This window comes from Halichoerus grypus, chromosome 4 (assembly GCF_964656455.1).
Source record: "Halichoerus grypus chromosome 4, mHalGry1.hap1.1, whole genome shotgun sequence".
NCBI lineage: Eukaryota > Metazoa > Chordata > Mammalia > Carnivora > Phocidae > Halichoerus > Halichoerus grypus.
The window spans coordinates 132,351,770-132,367,054 of NC_135715.1; the positions used below are offsets into that span (position 1 = coordinate 132,351,770).

A 15,285-nucleotide genomic window follows, 5' to 3' on the forward strand; every position below is an offset into this window, starting at 1 on the left:
TATGTCAAGATCTTTATGAGTATTCACTTATTTAATCCTCATAACAAACTGAGGTTTAAGGAGGTTACATAACCCATCCAGGATTCAAGTCCGTTTGACTCCAATGTTGTCAAATGCCCGCATGCAACATTTGATCTTAAACTCTGGAGTGTACTGTTATACTGGCTGGAGTTAGTTCACTTTCAAGTTCAGTCATTACCTGTAACTTTGCAAGTCCTTCTGTCAGTGTCTAACGTGTATTCGTCATCACACCAGCACCGGAAAGAACCTCTCGTATTGAAACAATGCTGGCTACAAAAGCCTGGGACATCACATTCGTCTATGTCTTCACAGGTCTTAGAATCATTGGCAAGCAGGTATCCTGATGGACACAGGCATTGAGCCCCAAAGGGCCCCTGAACACACTGGTGAGTACAACCACCATTGGAATCTAAGCAGCTATCCTGGTCTAGAATAAAGAAAGAGAATCACAAAGGGGAAAAGTCAGGAATCTTTGCTTTTTTGGTTCACTCTATTGTAATATTTGTCATACAATCTGATGCTACCTTAAACGTAATACCCAGGTAAGAACTAAGAGCAGCATTCACTTGGATGAGCTCCATAGGCTCATCAGTGTCTGCTCTAATTTGCTCAGGGACTTACTGTCCTTCACAATCACAGGACTGAAACCGCTTTCTTCACTATAACCCTCTATTATAAATCCATTTAGTGCTGTGAGAGAAACTGAGGACATATTGCTGGCATCAGGAAACACAACTGTCATTGATAAAGCATGCAAAGAGACTTAAATGACTTCCCACTTGCTTCCTGACATTCTTCCACCTATAGAGAAATGGAAGACAAGACTTTGACATTCAACAGCAAGGGCTAGAAGATCTATGAAAGTGAATAAATGGAAAGGGAAAGGCAACTGGAACACTAGAGGGCACAGATCCACCAGCATGCCACCATTCCTTCCTTTCAGGGCCAAAACAGCAATGCCTGAAGCCACCCAAAGTCACTTCATATGCCTGGGATGCAAATGCCCTCTAGTGCCATGTATACTCTAACTTATTTTTCAGAGTCATGATATGAAACATGCTCCAGAGGGGGAAGTCAGTCAAAATGATTAGAATATTTTCAGCACAAACATAACCCATTTAAAATCATAAGAATCTAAAATATTTTGCGATCATACCTGGCCGGGGTTCATCTGAGAGTGAGCATTGATTAAAGAGGAAAGAAAGAAAGGACAGCAATTAGGATTACATGCCAATCAAAGGATTTTAATCACAGCAAACACAAATCCCCGGACTTCATTTGTTTTGTGGCAAGTTCTGATTGAAATTAGAAAATACTGAAGTTAGAAAACCTTAGGACCACAGTCCCCCCCAAAAAATTGACAATCTAATGGCCTCATTTTGTCTCATTTTTCTAAAAAATAAGTAAAAACACAGAACCAAGTGCAAAGGATTTAATGAGAAATATCATCCAGTGGTGATTTATTTGAATTCCAGGATGCTTATCCCTACACAGATTTGAACTCATAGAGGAACCAAAATCCCTTCCTTAAAGCTACATGGTGACTGAGACAATGGTGATGCACACAGCAGGCCACTGTGTGCTCAGAATGAATTTAAGGCCATTAAACTGTGGTCAGGAAACTTACTGCAAAGTGGGGATTCATCTGTCCCATTGGGGCAGTCAAAGATGCCATCACACACTGCACTCAGATTCACACAGATGCTATGGCCAGGGCAATTCCATTGCCAACTGGGACAGTGAAAGGCCTGCGTGGGGCAGTCCTTCTCATCACTCAGATCCCTGCAGTCATTGTCCCCATCACAGAGCCAATCTCTGAGGATGCAGTTTCCATTTTCACACAGGAAATGAGATGGAGGGCAGGTCCTGGGGGCACAGCCATGGTGCTCATCAGATCCAAAGATGCAGTCTTGATGCCCATCACACTCCCAGCTCTTCGGGATGCAGACACCATCTGCTTGGCACTGAAATTCATCTGGATGGCACATACCGGGAGGCCTCGTTGCTAAGAGAAATGCATGAGGGAGATGGGCTTGTGAATGCAATTCATAATCCTTCTTATGTAACTCCTAGATTCACAGGAAATGATTTTGGATCAAGGGTACGTTTAAGAGAATGACTATGACAAATTTAATATTAAAATCTAAAACAACATGTGGTAAAGAAAAATCTTTATACGTGTCTGACAAGTCCCTGGGTCAAAAGAAAATTCTGTTTCCTATGTTTTTAATGTTCATTCAATTACAGATTAAATAAAATTTATCTGCCTCTTTATTAAATAATCACCAGTGCATTTCAATAGAGCTTAAACAGCCATTAATTTGTTACTTTGAATTCATGTGTTTAATATCATATATTTGGGTGTTATTAATTTTCCCTCAAGCAAACTATACCCAATGAAACCAGCACACATTAAGTAAACAAAAGGTGACAGTAAATCCTTACTTCTTCGTAAACTTTCCACTATTCATTGAGCAATCCTGGATAGATAAGAGTTGCTTCCCTATCTCACAGGGGTAAACCCAAGCTTCCTCCCAGGGGCCTTGTAAGGCAACAGCAAGTCAGTGGCAATTGGCAGTTTAACCACAAACTATCACAGAAGAATTCCATACTTTCAACACGAACCAGGAAAATCAATGATTAAGAATTTCTGGGTGTTGTAAACATCTATAAAGTATTAAGCATTATTTGACTTTTCTTTTTATCCATAGATTTAAATACTTTTTTTCTGATTAGGGAGGAAAATTAATAAAAACCTACTTTTTATGATCCAAAACACCATTAATTCTAACAAATGATCACCTTACTAACAATCTTTTAAAGTCTAAAATCCATTTAACACAAAAAGTGAGCAAGAAGAGATCCCATCTACCATAGGTCTCCAGCCCATGGAGATTATAGATCCATCAGATTTATATTCCATGAAGTGCTCCTTGAATCCTATGACTAGAAAGAATTTCTTTTCTGTGAAACTCAATTGAATTTTATCTGTACCATTTCTAAGGCCCTTATAACTGTGTACTTTGCTTCAGTTATCTCTTAGGTTATATAATTTTTCTTACTTTAAGGAACATCTTAGCAGATATTCAACAAATAATAGTTGAAGTGAATTCATTCAAGTCAATATCAAATACCACTTCACACCGTATCTATACCATGATTTGATCTCTCTATTGAGATTTAAAAGAAACCATTAAGACAACTTTATGTATAAGAAGCCTCAAAAACTTGAAACCCACTAATTTGGGATATCCTAGGAAAAATTAATAGTAAAAACAAAAATATCTAAGAATATTTAACCTACCTAAGGGACCATTGGAAAGTGCCCATTTATACAATCACTGGATTCACAAATTATAAGTCATTATTTGGAAATATCTAGTCAACTTTACTGTATGTTCAATACCGCATTCCTTTGATAATAGTTTGTAATTCAGGCTGTCTTCCCTCCAAAGTTTATCCAAATTAGAGAAAACCTGCAGTAATATCAATGCTAGTAAAACTGAAACATGCAGGGGCACCTGGGTGGCTCAGTCGGTTAAGCATTCAACTCTTGATTTCAGCTCAGGTCAAGATCTCAGGGTCCTGAGACCCAGCCCCTGTGCCGGGCTCCGCCCTCAGCATGGAGTCTGCCTGAGATTCTCTCTCTCCCTCTCCCTCTGCCTCTGCCACTCCCCTTGCTCGCACTCTCCCTCCCCCCAAAATGAATAAAATCTTTTAAGGAAAATGAAACATGCAGATATATGGTACTTACGACAGTCTATCTCATCAGAGTGATCACTGCAGTCAAAAACACCATCACAATGATATATGTTACTAATACACCGACCCTCACTGGCACATTTGAATTGAGAAGCAGTGCAATTAATTACTAAGAATGAAAAAAAAAAAGCATTAGAAATTAGCTCAAGGAGAAAACCACTAAACACTGAGATTATTTTTAAACATCATGAATAAAAATAAAGCAATCTACTTACCACAACCAGCTTCATCAGATCCATCAACACAGTCCTTGTCCCCATCACAGACAAAAGATAGGTCAATACATCGATGATCAGGACAACGAAACTGACTAGGTAGGCATGCCTCTGTAAGTTCTAATGTCATTCAAAAACAAAACCAAGTAACAGTTTATTTCTTGTTCAGTGTGTACCAGAACCAAACTGCAAAACGCTAAGGAGATACACAAGTCATCTCATTTGTACGTGTGTTCAAAATTCCTTCAAATCGGCCACACTGACAAAGTCAGCCCAGCAAGAGCACGCAAAGCCAGGACAGTTTTTGGAAAGAGGAATAAAAAGATTGTATGTGAGAGTCAGAATCTGTGACTACACTTTGAAAAACAGACTATGCTTTCATAGTGAGCATCATGAACTTGGACTGGACTACACCTCAGGATTATTATTGAAGTCTGTGACTCTAAAGCTAAGCAATGGAACCCAACTAGGCATCATGGTCGGCATGACTCACATGCCTAGCAGCAACAGTATACAGACAGACCACAACTGCATTTAATCCAAAGTCTAAGCGGAACAATTAATTCTAGAAACCAGGGTCCCACCCTGCTGAAGAGACATAGCCTTAGAGTCAGATGTGCTGGCCGCCCCATCCACAACATGAAGCTGTATTAAATATAGACTCACAGAATGTGAAAGCTAGAAGAGGTCTTAAAGTCCAAATGCTACGGAGGAAAGTGACTTGCCTAGTCATGCAACCAGGACTAGGCCTTCATCCAGGGAACTCCACCCTAAACCATTATTACAGACACAAAAACAAACAATAACCTAAAGGAAATCAGAACTAGCAAGATGAAAAGCAGGCAGACAGTACTAATGGAAATTTAATTTTCCATGCCTCTGTATTTTATCCCCTCTTTGCTTCTATGAAACGAAAAGAAAAACCAGTAGCGAAATGTCCGGATCATTTATATGATTCAGAAAAAAACAAATTTGCCTTAAATATATGAAAAGTCAGTGGAGGAATTTTCTCCCCAGTTTGTGTCTGGATGTTAGACCTCAGAGACAGTCCTTGTTTTGCATCCATAGGATTAACTCAGTGCTCAGGAGGAGTCTATGCTTCTTGTGTCTTTGCTCTTATAAGCCTATGGATATGGGAATTGACGGATGGAACAGATGTGACTACGATACGATGAAAATTGTGTGAGCCTTAGAGGAAAGTGTGAGAGGCCCACTGATTGTTCAAATCTATTCACTAGGCTGACCAACCACGAGACTTACGGCAGTTCTTTTCATCAGATCCATCTGCACAATCATTATCTGTGTCGCAGAGCCAGCTCCTTGGGATACACAGATGATTACCACAGGTGAAGAAGGAAGCAGGGCAGGAAGTGGGTGCTTGGGAGGGACAGTTCTGCTCATCACTGCCATCCACACAGTCGTACTGCTTGTCACACCTCCAGTGTGCAGGGATGCACTCTCCGTGGCCACAGGTGAACGCTGAAGGTGCACAGGAATTATCTACAACGAAAACAAACTGGTCACGAAGACATTTGTTTTTACAGCCTATTAAATGAGTTCTTACCTTGTAAAGGTCCAGTTCTTATTTTTCAATAGGAGCAATGTATAAAATAAGAAGAGTATGTTGGCTAACTGAACTTAATAAAAAAAAAAGAAATGTGCAAGTCATTCTCATCATCATCATCATCACTAGCGGACATTTCTTTAGCAATTATCATATACCAGGTATTTTTCTAAATGCTTCACATATTTTTTTTCTCTCTTAATCCTCACAAGAATGCTGTGAAGTATATAGAATTATCTGCATTTTACAGATGAGGAAACTGAGGCTTTGAGAGATTTAGGAATCTGCCCCATATTCAATCTCTAGTTGGTATGATCTGAGGCCCATCCCTTACTTCTAAGCTAGTTCCTCTAATCACAATTTCACACTTAGAGAAACCTTTAAAATGTGCCATTTGAAAAATGCAAATTGATAAAATATTTGGGTAAAAATGTGTACTTTTAGAAACAGAAAGATAATAGACCAAAGAGAAAATTTTAGAAATTTCAGAAAAGTACAAGTGGGCACTTTTATTTTCAAATCTGACCCTCTTCTTTCTCTCCAAAAAGACAGGTTATTATTACTATTGATCTCACCTTGGTAGAGATTTCTTAGATTTCAATTGTTCTTTACCTATTTTTTTTTTAATTTTAATGGAATGCTTTTGTTTTCTGCAATAGCATTCATTAGGCCCCAGACTTTATAGACTGGATTACCATTGAAACAAAAATATAAATGTTAAGACCACCATTTCACCCCTATTTTACTCCAAAGTGGGGGAAAGGGAATACAGCACATGGATTTTCAAATGCAATTATTCCAAGTACCTATTCTGAAATACTATTCTCTCAGATACTAAAGATTATATAACCTATTTATTTTGATATGACTTTTTGAGGTCCTTGCCAAGATGTCATGACTGTATTGGTGATCCAGACAGCCAATGTCAGAGAAAAAATACTGTTAGTGAATACAGTCCAGATCAATAGTAGAAATCATTGGTAACATTATCTATTAATGATATTTATTATCTAGCTTCCTAAAGCCTTGGGGTACATATTAAAAATCTGAAATTCTAAAAGATTTTTTCACAAAGAGATAACCCAACCTTTAAAAAAAAAAAAAAAAAAAGGCCCACCTCTCTCTGTTCTACTCATCGCAAAAAGTATCTTCTGTGTGTAAGTTACTTACTGAATTGGCCACATAGGAGCTCGTCACTGTTATCATGACAGTCGTCTACTCCATCACAGTGGTAGTTACTGGGCACACATCTGCCATTGCTACAGGGAAAGGAAAAGGAGCCACACTGCTCCATGGGTGGTTCACGGGACGGGTCTTCCTGGCATGTCAAGTGATTAGAAGTCAAACTCATTCCATACGGGCAGCCACACACGCGCTGGAAATTCGGCACTGGGAAGCAGAAGTGGCTGCAATCGCCGTTTGGATGTGTGGGTCGATTACAGTAGTTAGAACCTGAAAAAGCAATGCCTGAGGTGAGTTATGGTCATTTCCACTGGGTTGATCATAGGTTTAGTTTGTGAAGGAAAACAAATAGGAAAAGAACATTCAGACCCAACACTACAAAGTAGCTTCTTTCTGGAAATCAACATGCCAAATATAACATTCAGTTTAAGCACAGAAAAAGTCCTTAAAATGTGTTTTTCCCAACAATACTTTTAGGGTTAACAGAATTGAACAGATTATAAGTCTTACATTATTTAACTATCTGGGTGACAGGAATGTATAACAATCAGGAGCTATACTAAATCATTAAGTACTAAAGAGAAAAGAAGCCACCATGTTAAATAAATACAAACATATGAAAGAACGTGGCAATCTCACCAATCTGAGTGTTGGCATCGTATGACTTCACATGCATTATATTAGTGATACCACTTCGGATAACCCTCATGTCTCCACCATCCGTTTTCCTGACTCGAACGATAGCACCCAGTCTCCAGTCAGTAAAAAATACATGGTCTAAGAAGAAACACCAGTGATCAGCATTTTCATCACAACTCACTTATAAATCATTTTGGAAAATGCAATAGGCTTGAAACACTTCTTGCAAATGTGAGAAGATTTTCCCATAAATATCTGTAATATGTTTCTGTAATCATTTTCTGCAACTTGTTACTCTCTAGGAATGACTCTTCACAAGGCGAAAGCAATATATTTAATGATACCAGGGTTCCGGTTCAGGCAGGCGTGTATGGAGTATTGCGATGGCATTTAATAGCCATTAGGTTTAGACTTCCATAGCTAAAAATAAAATTTTGGATTATTTGACAGAGCATTAGATGTGCCTCATATGACTGAGTTCTCAGCCCAGCTAAAGCACTAAACTTCTGAGTGCTTACAGGCAAATAGTTAACTGTGTGAGGGTTCTTTTTTTTTTTTTTTTAGTAAAATTAAGGAAATAGACTAAATCTCTAAGCTCCCTTTCAGATCAACCATTCTATATATCCCATGTCTTAACTGAAGACACTAATTTTTTTTTTTTTTACACTCAACTTTACTAGGAAGCTGTTGAGAAGGAAAAGTACAGATCTAGTGCAAAAAGGAACTTTTGCTGTAGCTCTGGAGATCAATAAAATTATCCACAGATGTGTGTCTACCCCTACAGCTGTAGTCATATTCCATGAAGTTCAAAATAGTAAGACAGAGGCATCATAAGATTCTGAACTTCAAAAATCTAGTCTTGTTCACTTTACACTAGCTACCGAAGCAGGGAAGTGAACATATACGTTTTTAATAGAATCAGTGGATTTTTCTCTTTAACAATACTTTAACTAAAATTCCCAGCTAACCAAAAAATGCCTAAAATGCCACAAATTTTATCATTAGACCAGTTTTCCTTATCTGTGGCCTAATCAATGGCTAATCAGTCACTGACTTACTAAATCTTATCTAGACTGAGTCCCACCACTCATGAAGGTATCTTACTATACTTAAAGAATAGATAAGAAGTTCAATAAACCTTTCACTCCTATGTGGTGCACAGATAGTCAAGCAGATCTAGCCTTTCATTAAAAAGAATGATGATTTCTATGGTGTGCAATCAAAGAATTTTCTGTAAGAAATTTACAATGAGGGCACTGTTGAGAGAAACTTATTATTTTCAGAAGTATGCACTAAAATTTTTTTCATACTGATAAAACCAAAAGGTATTGAAACTGCATTTTTGTTCAATCCCAAAGCATTTCATCAAGAGCAGAGAAAATTTAACATTCTTACAATGTTCGGATGTAACAGCAAATGGCTGTCTGACATCATTAATGAAAAGAGTGAATAAACGGGAAGGCATAAAGAGGAAGGGATGAGTATTTATAATTGACTCATCTCATCAAAAATACTACTCTTTAAAGAGCATTTTTAAAATATTTTTAAATACCATGCCCTCCTGCACAGATAAACAGACAGCAGGATGGAACTTGCAATATATTTACTAGCTATTCATTCCACACTATATGTGTGGGAGAAAGTCTTTGATTTACAGTCAGTGTCTAGTCTTTTAAAGCACCTGGCTGATTGATATTCAGAGTAAGAAGTTTCAACCAGGGACACAACTAGCAGCTTGGGAGGGCCTTTGGTGGATCACAAAATGGCATTTCTCTAACTGGACTAACTATGGTTTGTCAAACAGAACCAGGGTAGATTTTAGTCTCTCCTCACCCTTTTGGCCTGGCACTTTTGTGCAGTGCACAAGCTATACAATCATTCACAGAAACCTTATTTTCAAGACTAGACAAACCACCTGTTTCACAAGTGCCAAGCTACATTCTTATTCCCAGCAACTCAACCCACACCACCACACCTCCACTCAAGAGGGAAACTGATACATCAGTGTGAGATCCCTAAGGCTATAGTTTCCCAGAATTCCATGTCCCCAGCAATCCTTCCTAGCAGCAGTAAATTGTTGGAAAGGTTGATGAAGAAACAAGTACATCTTGCTATTTTTCACAAGCCATACTCTAACATTTGTATATAACAATGATGTCAGTTACCCAACGTATGTCTAAAAAGCTTCAGAGCCACTCAGTGATTATGCAGTTGATAAATATTTGTAATAATTTTTCCACAAGGATTCTGAGGACATTCTTACAGAAAACAACAAAACACTACGAGTTACCACAAATGCTCTTGCTGTTTTATTCTTGAAAATGATGAAAGCAGTAGTTTATTATTTCCTTGCGGGATATTTATGTAATAGAGCACCTGGGAAGTTAAATTTTATAATACATGCAATCTACAAAATGCTATACCTATATAAGTTGTCAATTATTATCTAAAAGCATCTAAAAGAAAAAAATACACTTCTAAAAGTGAAATGTTCAGTCAAAAAAAACAAATGTTTTGTCTATACAAAAGAGTACCATTTTCATCTTTTGTACTCTAAAGTAACCAACTTTTCTGTAAGTGTGAGATTGTCAAATGAGGATGAGTCTACTGTTAACAACTCGCAGAGTATGGAAGCAACACACACACACGTCCGCTGCTTCAAAGCATACCTTCAAAGACAGTAAGTCCAAATGGATGAGTCATCTGCTGTATGTGGCCCAGGTTTCTTCTGTCTAAACCATCAAAGGTGCTGTGCTCGATCTTATCAAAAAAGGCGTCTACCCAGTACAACCGTAAAGCACTAAAATGATAAAATACTTAGTTATCTGTTATGCAGAAACTAGTAATGCACCCTTTACACTGAGGGCATTCATAAATGGTATGTTCAGTTGAAACATTTATTAAACAAAGTTCTTTAAAAATTAAATTATACTCATTAAAAATGTAATAGTTTTATGCCCCCCCAAAGATACAGTACTTTGATAAGTGAGTTTTAATTATTTATCTTAGACAACTTAAAATGGGGGCACCTGAGTGGCTCAGTTGGTTAAGCATCTGCCTTCGGCTCAGGTCATGATCCCAGGGTCCTGGGATCGAGCCCCACATGGGTCTCCCTGCTCAGTGGGGAGTCTGCTTCTCCCTCTCACACTGCCCCTCCCCCCTGCTCATGCTCTCTCTCTCTCTCTCTAATAAATAAATAAAATCTTTAAAGAAAAAGAAAACTTAAAATGTTTCTCTTCAAGTAGGGTATTTTATTTTTCTCCTGGTTAAGTCCACAAGTTAAGAAAGCCATGTTTAAAAGGCTAAATACATTTCTTTCGTCTCTCCTATAAACTACTTTGGCATTTCATGTCTGTAAGCTTTTTTACCATTACCTTTTCCTATATTCCTAGATACATCATTAATTTCCTGAGAATTCTTATACTTCAAAATTCTCCCAGAGTGTGTGTGTGTATGTGTGTGTGTGTGTATGCAAATATGCATTTGTTGATTGACACCCAAGATTTCCTATCCTCAAGATGCCCTCTATGAAAATTACACATGACCTGAACTTCATCAAATCCCTATCCTACTTCTACTGGGATGTGGGTCTTGCCTCCTCTATACTTACCTTCCAAAGGTCCTATCCTTCTGCCTCCTCTATCGATTTCCTCAGAATATTCATGAATGCATTAGTTTTCATCCCAGCAGAAGTTGGCAACTATGTTTGTGTTCTTTGTGTCCTTGTATCATTCTATAGCCTTCTCCCAGCACCAATCGATGTAAAAATATCTGAGTGCAAGTAGTACCTGTTTCCTTACTCCATCACATTGTTTCATAATTATTTCACAGTAAGTGGGGAACTCAGTAATTTGGGATGATTCCTACTTACCCCCAATCAATGGCCAACCCATTGGGCCATCCAAGAGTAGTGTTTACTATCGGCAAAAGGTTAGATCCATCACACCATGCTCTCATAATTTTAGCAGGACGGAACCAATCAGTGAAGAATATGTACCTAAAAAAAAAGAGGTAATAAATCAAACATGTTAACACTGGAACAGTATACATGACTTGGAGAGATTTAGCGCAAACTCAGATTTTCCAGAGACTTGCTACAACTAATTTCATTTTCTGTATATGCTATCGGGCTTATACAGAAAAAGTAAAATCTCCTTAATAAGCAGATTCAGATTGAGTATACAACTGATCTAACTCTTATTTTTTTGATCTTTTAATTAAAAGTTTGGTTATCAACATATAACCAAAGTCACAAATACAAATGGCATTAAAATGGGCATCCAGAGGAGAGAACCACTGTGCTAGACCTAGGACCTAAAACTGTTGTCACCAAGTAGATTCTTTAAAAAGACATAATTCGGGTTAGTTTTATGATTCTATTTTTTAAGGAATCCCTATACCCAACATGGAGCTCGAACCTACAACCCCGACACTAAGTCACACGCTCCACCAACTGAGCCAGCCAGGCACCCCTGGGTTACATTTTAAATACTCCAAAGTTGTTCAAATGAAATGATATACTATGAGCAAGAAAACAGATTTTAATCTCTCTTTCCTCTCTGGATTAAACATCTAGGACACACTAGATAGCTCTTCAGTCATCTTCCACAAGGAATTGATCAATTTGCAGGAAAGCATTTCATCTCTGATGAAGAATGCACCCAAATCAACATAACTCTTGTACAATCTCTACCCAAGGCATGTTTTTTTTATTCTGAGGAGTGACAAAAAGAAAAATCTAGGGAAAAAAAAAAATTCTCTTTCATGTGAGCCTTAGAAACTAAAATTAGTCTTTTCCAAAACTAACTTTCTGAAATGTTACTTAATATTCTTTTAAATGAAGGAGTCAGTAGGAAAGGAATTTAACAGCTTTTTCAAAACCAAATGCCAAAGACTTAGTTTAACATAAATTCATTAGAAAATCAACTCTCTACAGGGCAATAAAATTTCTTGTTAATAGTATCACCAGTCCAGTATCACCAGTTTTTAAATGTTTCTTACAATTATTTCACAGGGAGAAAATTTAAATACAAAATAAGCATTCTAGAGGCCTCATACAGAGTTCTTTGACACAAAGGCTCTTGTAGTCAAGTAGGCCTGGAATTTGAATCCTAACTGTTGCTTAACAGGTAGTCTATCTACCTGGCTCACAAACCAGCTTTTGAATTAGACAAGATTATATAAAGTGCTTACTATGTGCCCTCCATGAATTAGGCTTCAGTGAAGTCCCACTCATTTTCTTTCTTTTTTTTTTTATTCCACTCAAGTACAACTACCCAGCTGAGACTTGTTCCAAACAAACATATTAGCTATTAACCATATTTAAATTAGAAAGGTAAGAACCTAAAAAGAATAGTATAAACTGTTCTTTCTTGTCTGACACTACCAATCATGGAATGGTTAAACATGAAACTTATTCTGTAGTCTGAAAGACTTTTTATTCTGAAAACTACTGAATGATTAAGCAAGTTTTGCTAAGCTTTATATCAATACATTAAAGCAGGGAAAGAATTTGAGCCTTTCCTGATAATTCCACTGCACATTCAATCCTTCTCTACTGAATCTGTATCACATTGTTGGTCCTCTTCAATTGTGAAAAAAAAACCCACACTTCAGTGAAAAAAACCCACACTTCAGTGAAGACTGGGAAAGCCGAAACTAAGGAGAAAGTGTTTTCAAGGAGATAAAGTGATTACTTAAGCTTATGCTAAAGGGATAAAATTTAAGGTGATTTCAATTTATATAGTTCAATCTTACATTTGCTGAACTTGCCAAATAACTGTGGCATCACTTTTCCATAACTTTAAAAGACATAGAGTTGCAAGCTCTTCAGAAAACATGAACACACTTACCCAGCAATAGGATGAACTACAATTGATCGTGGGTTGTTTAAATTCTGGATTATTGCACGTCTCAATTTATCAGCTAGCCTCATGACACTGATACTCCTGTAAGAAGCGTCTGTCCAATAGAGATTCTTTGAAATCCAGTCAAAAGTCAAACTTTCAACACTTTCCACCCTGTTGGCAGTGAGAATTTCTCTTCCTGTAAGTTGAAATATGGACAAGGTTTAAACTATGCATACTTCATGACATACATTTTCCTACTACTGCATATTTAAATTGTGTCAGAGTTACAGCATATTTCAGTAACCCATATGGAATTCTTTAAAAAAAAAAAAAAACTAAACTGCCGAGCAACAACATGAGATAAACCTAGAATCTATCCATTCCCAAAAGTTTGGATCTCAAAGAACAGATATGATTCTGATAAACAGAACCAGAAGTGGTATGCCCTATATTTACTCCCTTGTTCAACCTTCCAGGAAAAAAAAAAAAAAAGAAATTCTCATTGCAGAACATCTGAAGAGAAGATACCTGAGTTCACATATTCACAAACACCACCCACAGACAGCTTTGATAAGCTGACACCACCAGGTACGACTGGCGGGGGCATCTCTGAGGTGTGATGACCCAACCTTCTCATCAACAGCCTTTCAAAAACCTCAACGTTGCCACATTTTAAAAAGACCAGTGAAGATACCAAAAGAAAATCAGAGCTGGGTACAGGAGAAAAAAAGACCTCGTTCCTCTTTGTGAAATTTTTATGTCTTTTCCTCTCTATTTCCTAGTTTTTGCTAAAGAAAATCTGAGTCACAGTAAAAGATAACACTTTTTTTGAAGTAGGAAAATCAATCTTAGTGCTTTTTCCATTCATCTACTTAGTGAATTATAAAGAGAAAGTCCTTTCTGTGCTAGACACCATACTAGAAACTTAGGAAACATAATATTGCTAATAGTATTAATAATAATAGCTTATACTGAATACTAATTATAAGCCAGGAACTGGTCCAAGAATTTTACATGGATTCATTAACCCTTACAATAGTTCAATCAATGTATTATTAGGGGGCACCTGGGTGGCTCAGTCGGTTAAGCATCTGCCTTCGGCTCAGGTCATGATCCCAGGGTTCTGGGATCAAGTCCCGCATCGGACTCCTTGCTCGGTGGGGAGCTTGCTTCTAACTCTGCCTGCAGTTCCCTCTGCTTATGCGCTCTCGCTCTCTCTCAAGTAAATAAATAAAATCTTTAAAAAAAAAAAAAGGTATTATCAGTATCCCTATTTTGCATATGAGGAAACTGAGTCCTAGAAAAGTGAAGCATCCTGAAAGAAGTGTGGACACTGCCTTCAAGGGATTTATAATGAAGTGAGAGACAGAAGAGGAGGCAATTAGGCCAAGGGGCAAAATCAAAGAGTAACGGGTGTTAGGAGAGAGGTATGCACAGAATGATCTGAAACACAGAGTCCAAATGAATCCTATGGCAAGGTGAAGGTGAGCAAAAGTTTCCCAAAGGAAGCGCTGAATTGGGTGCTACAGGAAAGCAAAGGCTTGGAAGTGAGAGGGAGACAGACTGAGAACTCCACGTTTCAGAGGTTAATGAGTTAACGATAGAGGCTAAAAGAAAGGGAGAAGTTTAGGTAACCACCAGATCCTGGGAGGAATGGGGGCATAAGAGGGGAAGGGAGAGTGGTCATGCTCTATGCTAAGGCAGGAGGTCTGTGAAAAATGGGGTACAGATGCCCACTTAGACCTACTGGTTTTGAGGTGGTGGTGGGATATATGGTGAGATATCCAAAAGGCAGTTGGCATTATGGGACTGAACCTTAGAGAGCTTAGAAGATTTATATCATCAACTGAAGAGCCTTCCCTGATCTTTCCCTCATTCCCCAGATTAGGAGGAAAATCATTCAGTAAATGCCTATCATAAGTCTCCCCACAGCGATTTATAAATCACTATCTAGTTAATCAAAGACACGGAAGGCACAAAGTTATGCAGAAGATGAAGAAGAAGAGAACCAGTGTTGAACATTAGGGAACACAGTTGTTTAGGAAACAAGCAA

At 37.9% G+C, this 15,285-nt stretch overlaps 1 protein-coding gene across 1 annotated transcript in view; it reads right to left on the reverse strand.

Annotated features, from left to right (window-relative positions):
* Window positions 1-15,285, reverse strand: part of LRP2 (LDL receptor related protein 2) — a 195,627-nt gene that overhangs the window by 97,858 nt on the left and 82,484 nt on the right. Inside the window, exons 18-27 of the mRNA XM_078070026.1 lie at window positions 13,236-13,428; window positions 11,255-11,380; window positions 10,053-10,183; window positions 7,384-7,521; window positions 6,733-7,014; window positions 5,259-5,498; window positions 3,999-4,118; window positions 3,776-3,892; window positions 1,649-2,026; window positions 200-448 (exon numbers count right to left, since the gene is read on the reverse strand). Of these exons, the coding sequence (XP_077926152.1) occupies window positions 200-448; window positions 1,649-2,026; window positions 3,776-3,892; window positions 3,999-4,118; window positions 5,259-5,498; window positions 6,733-7,014; window positions 7,384-7,521; window positions 10,053-10,183; window positions 11,255-11,380; window positions 13,236-13,428 (1,974 nt within the window). The remainder of the gene's footprint in view (window positions 1-199; window positions 449-1,648; window positions 2,027-3,775; window positions 3,893-3,998; window positions 4,119-5,258; window positions 5,499-6,732; window positions 7,015-7,383; window positions 7,522-10,052; window positions 10,184-11,254; window positions 11,381-13,235; window positions 13,429-15,285) is intronic.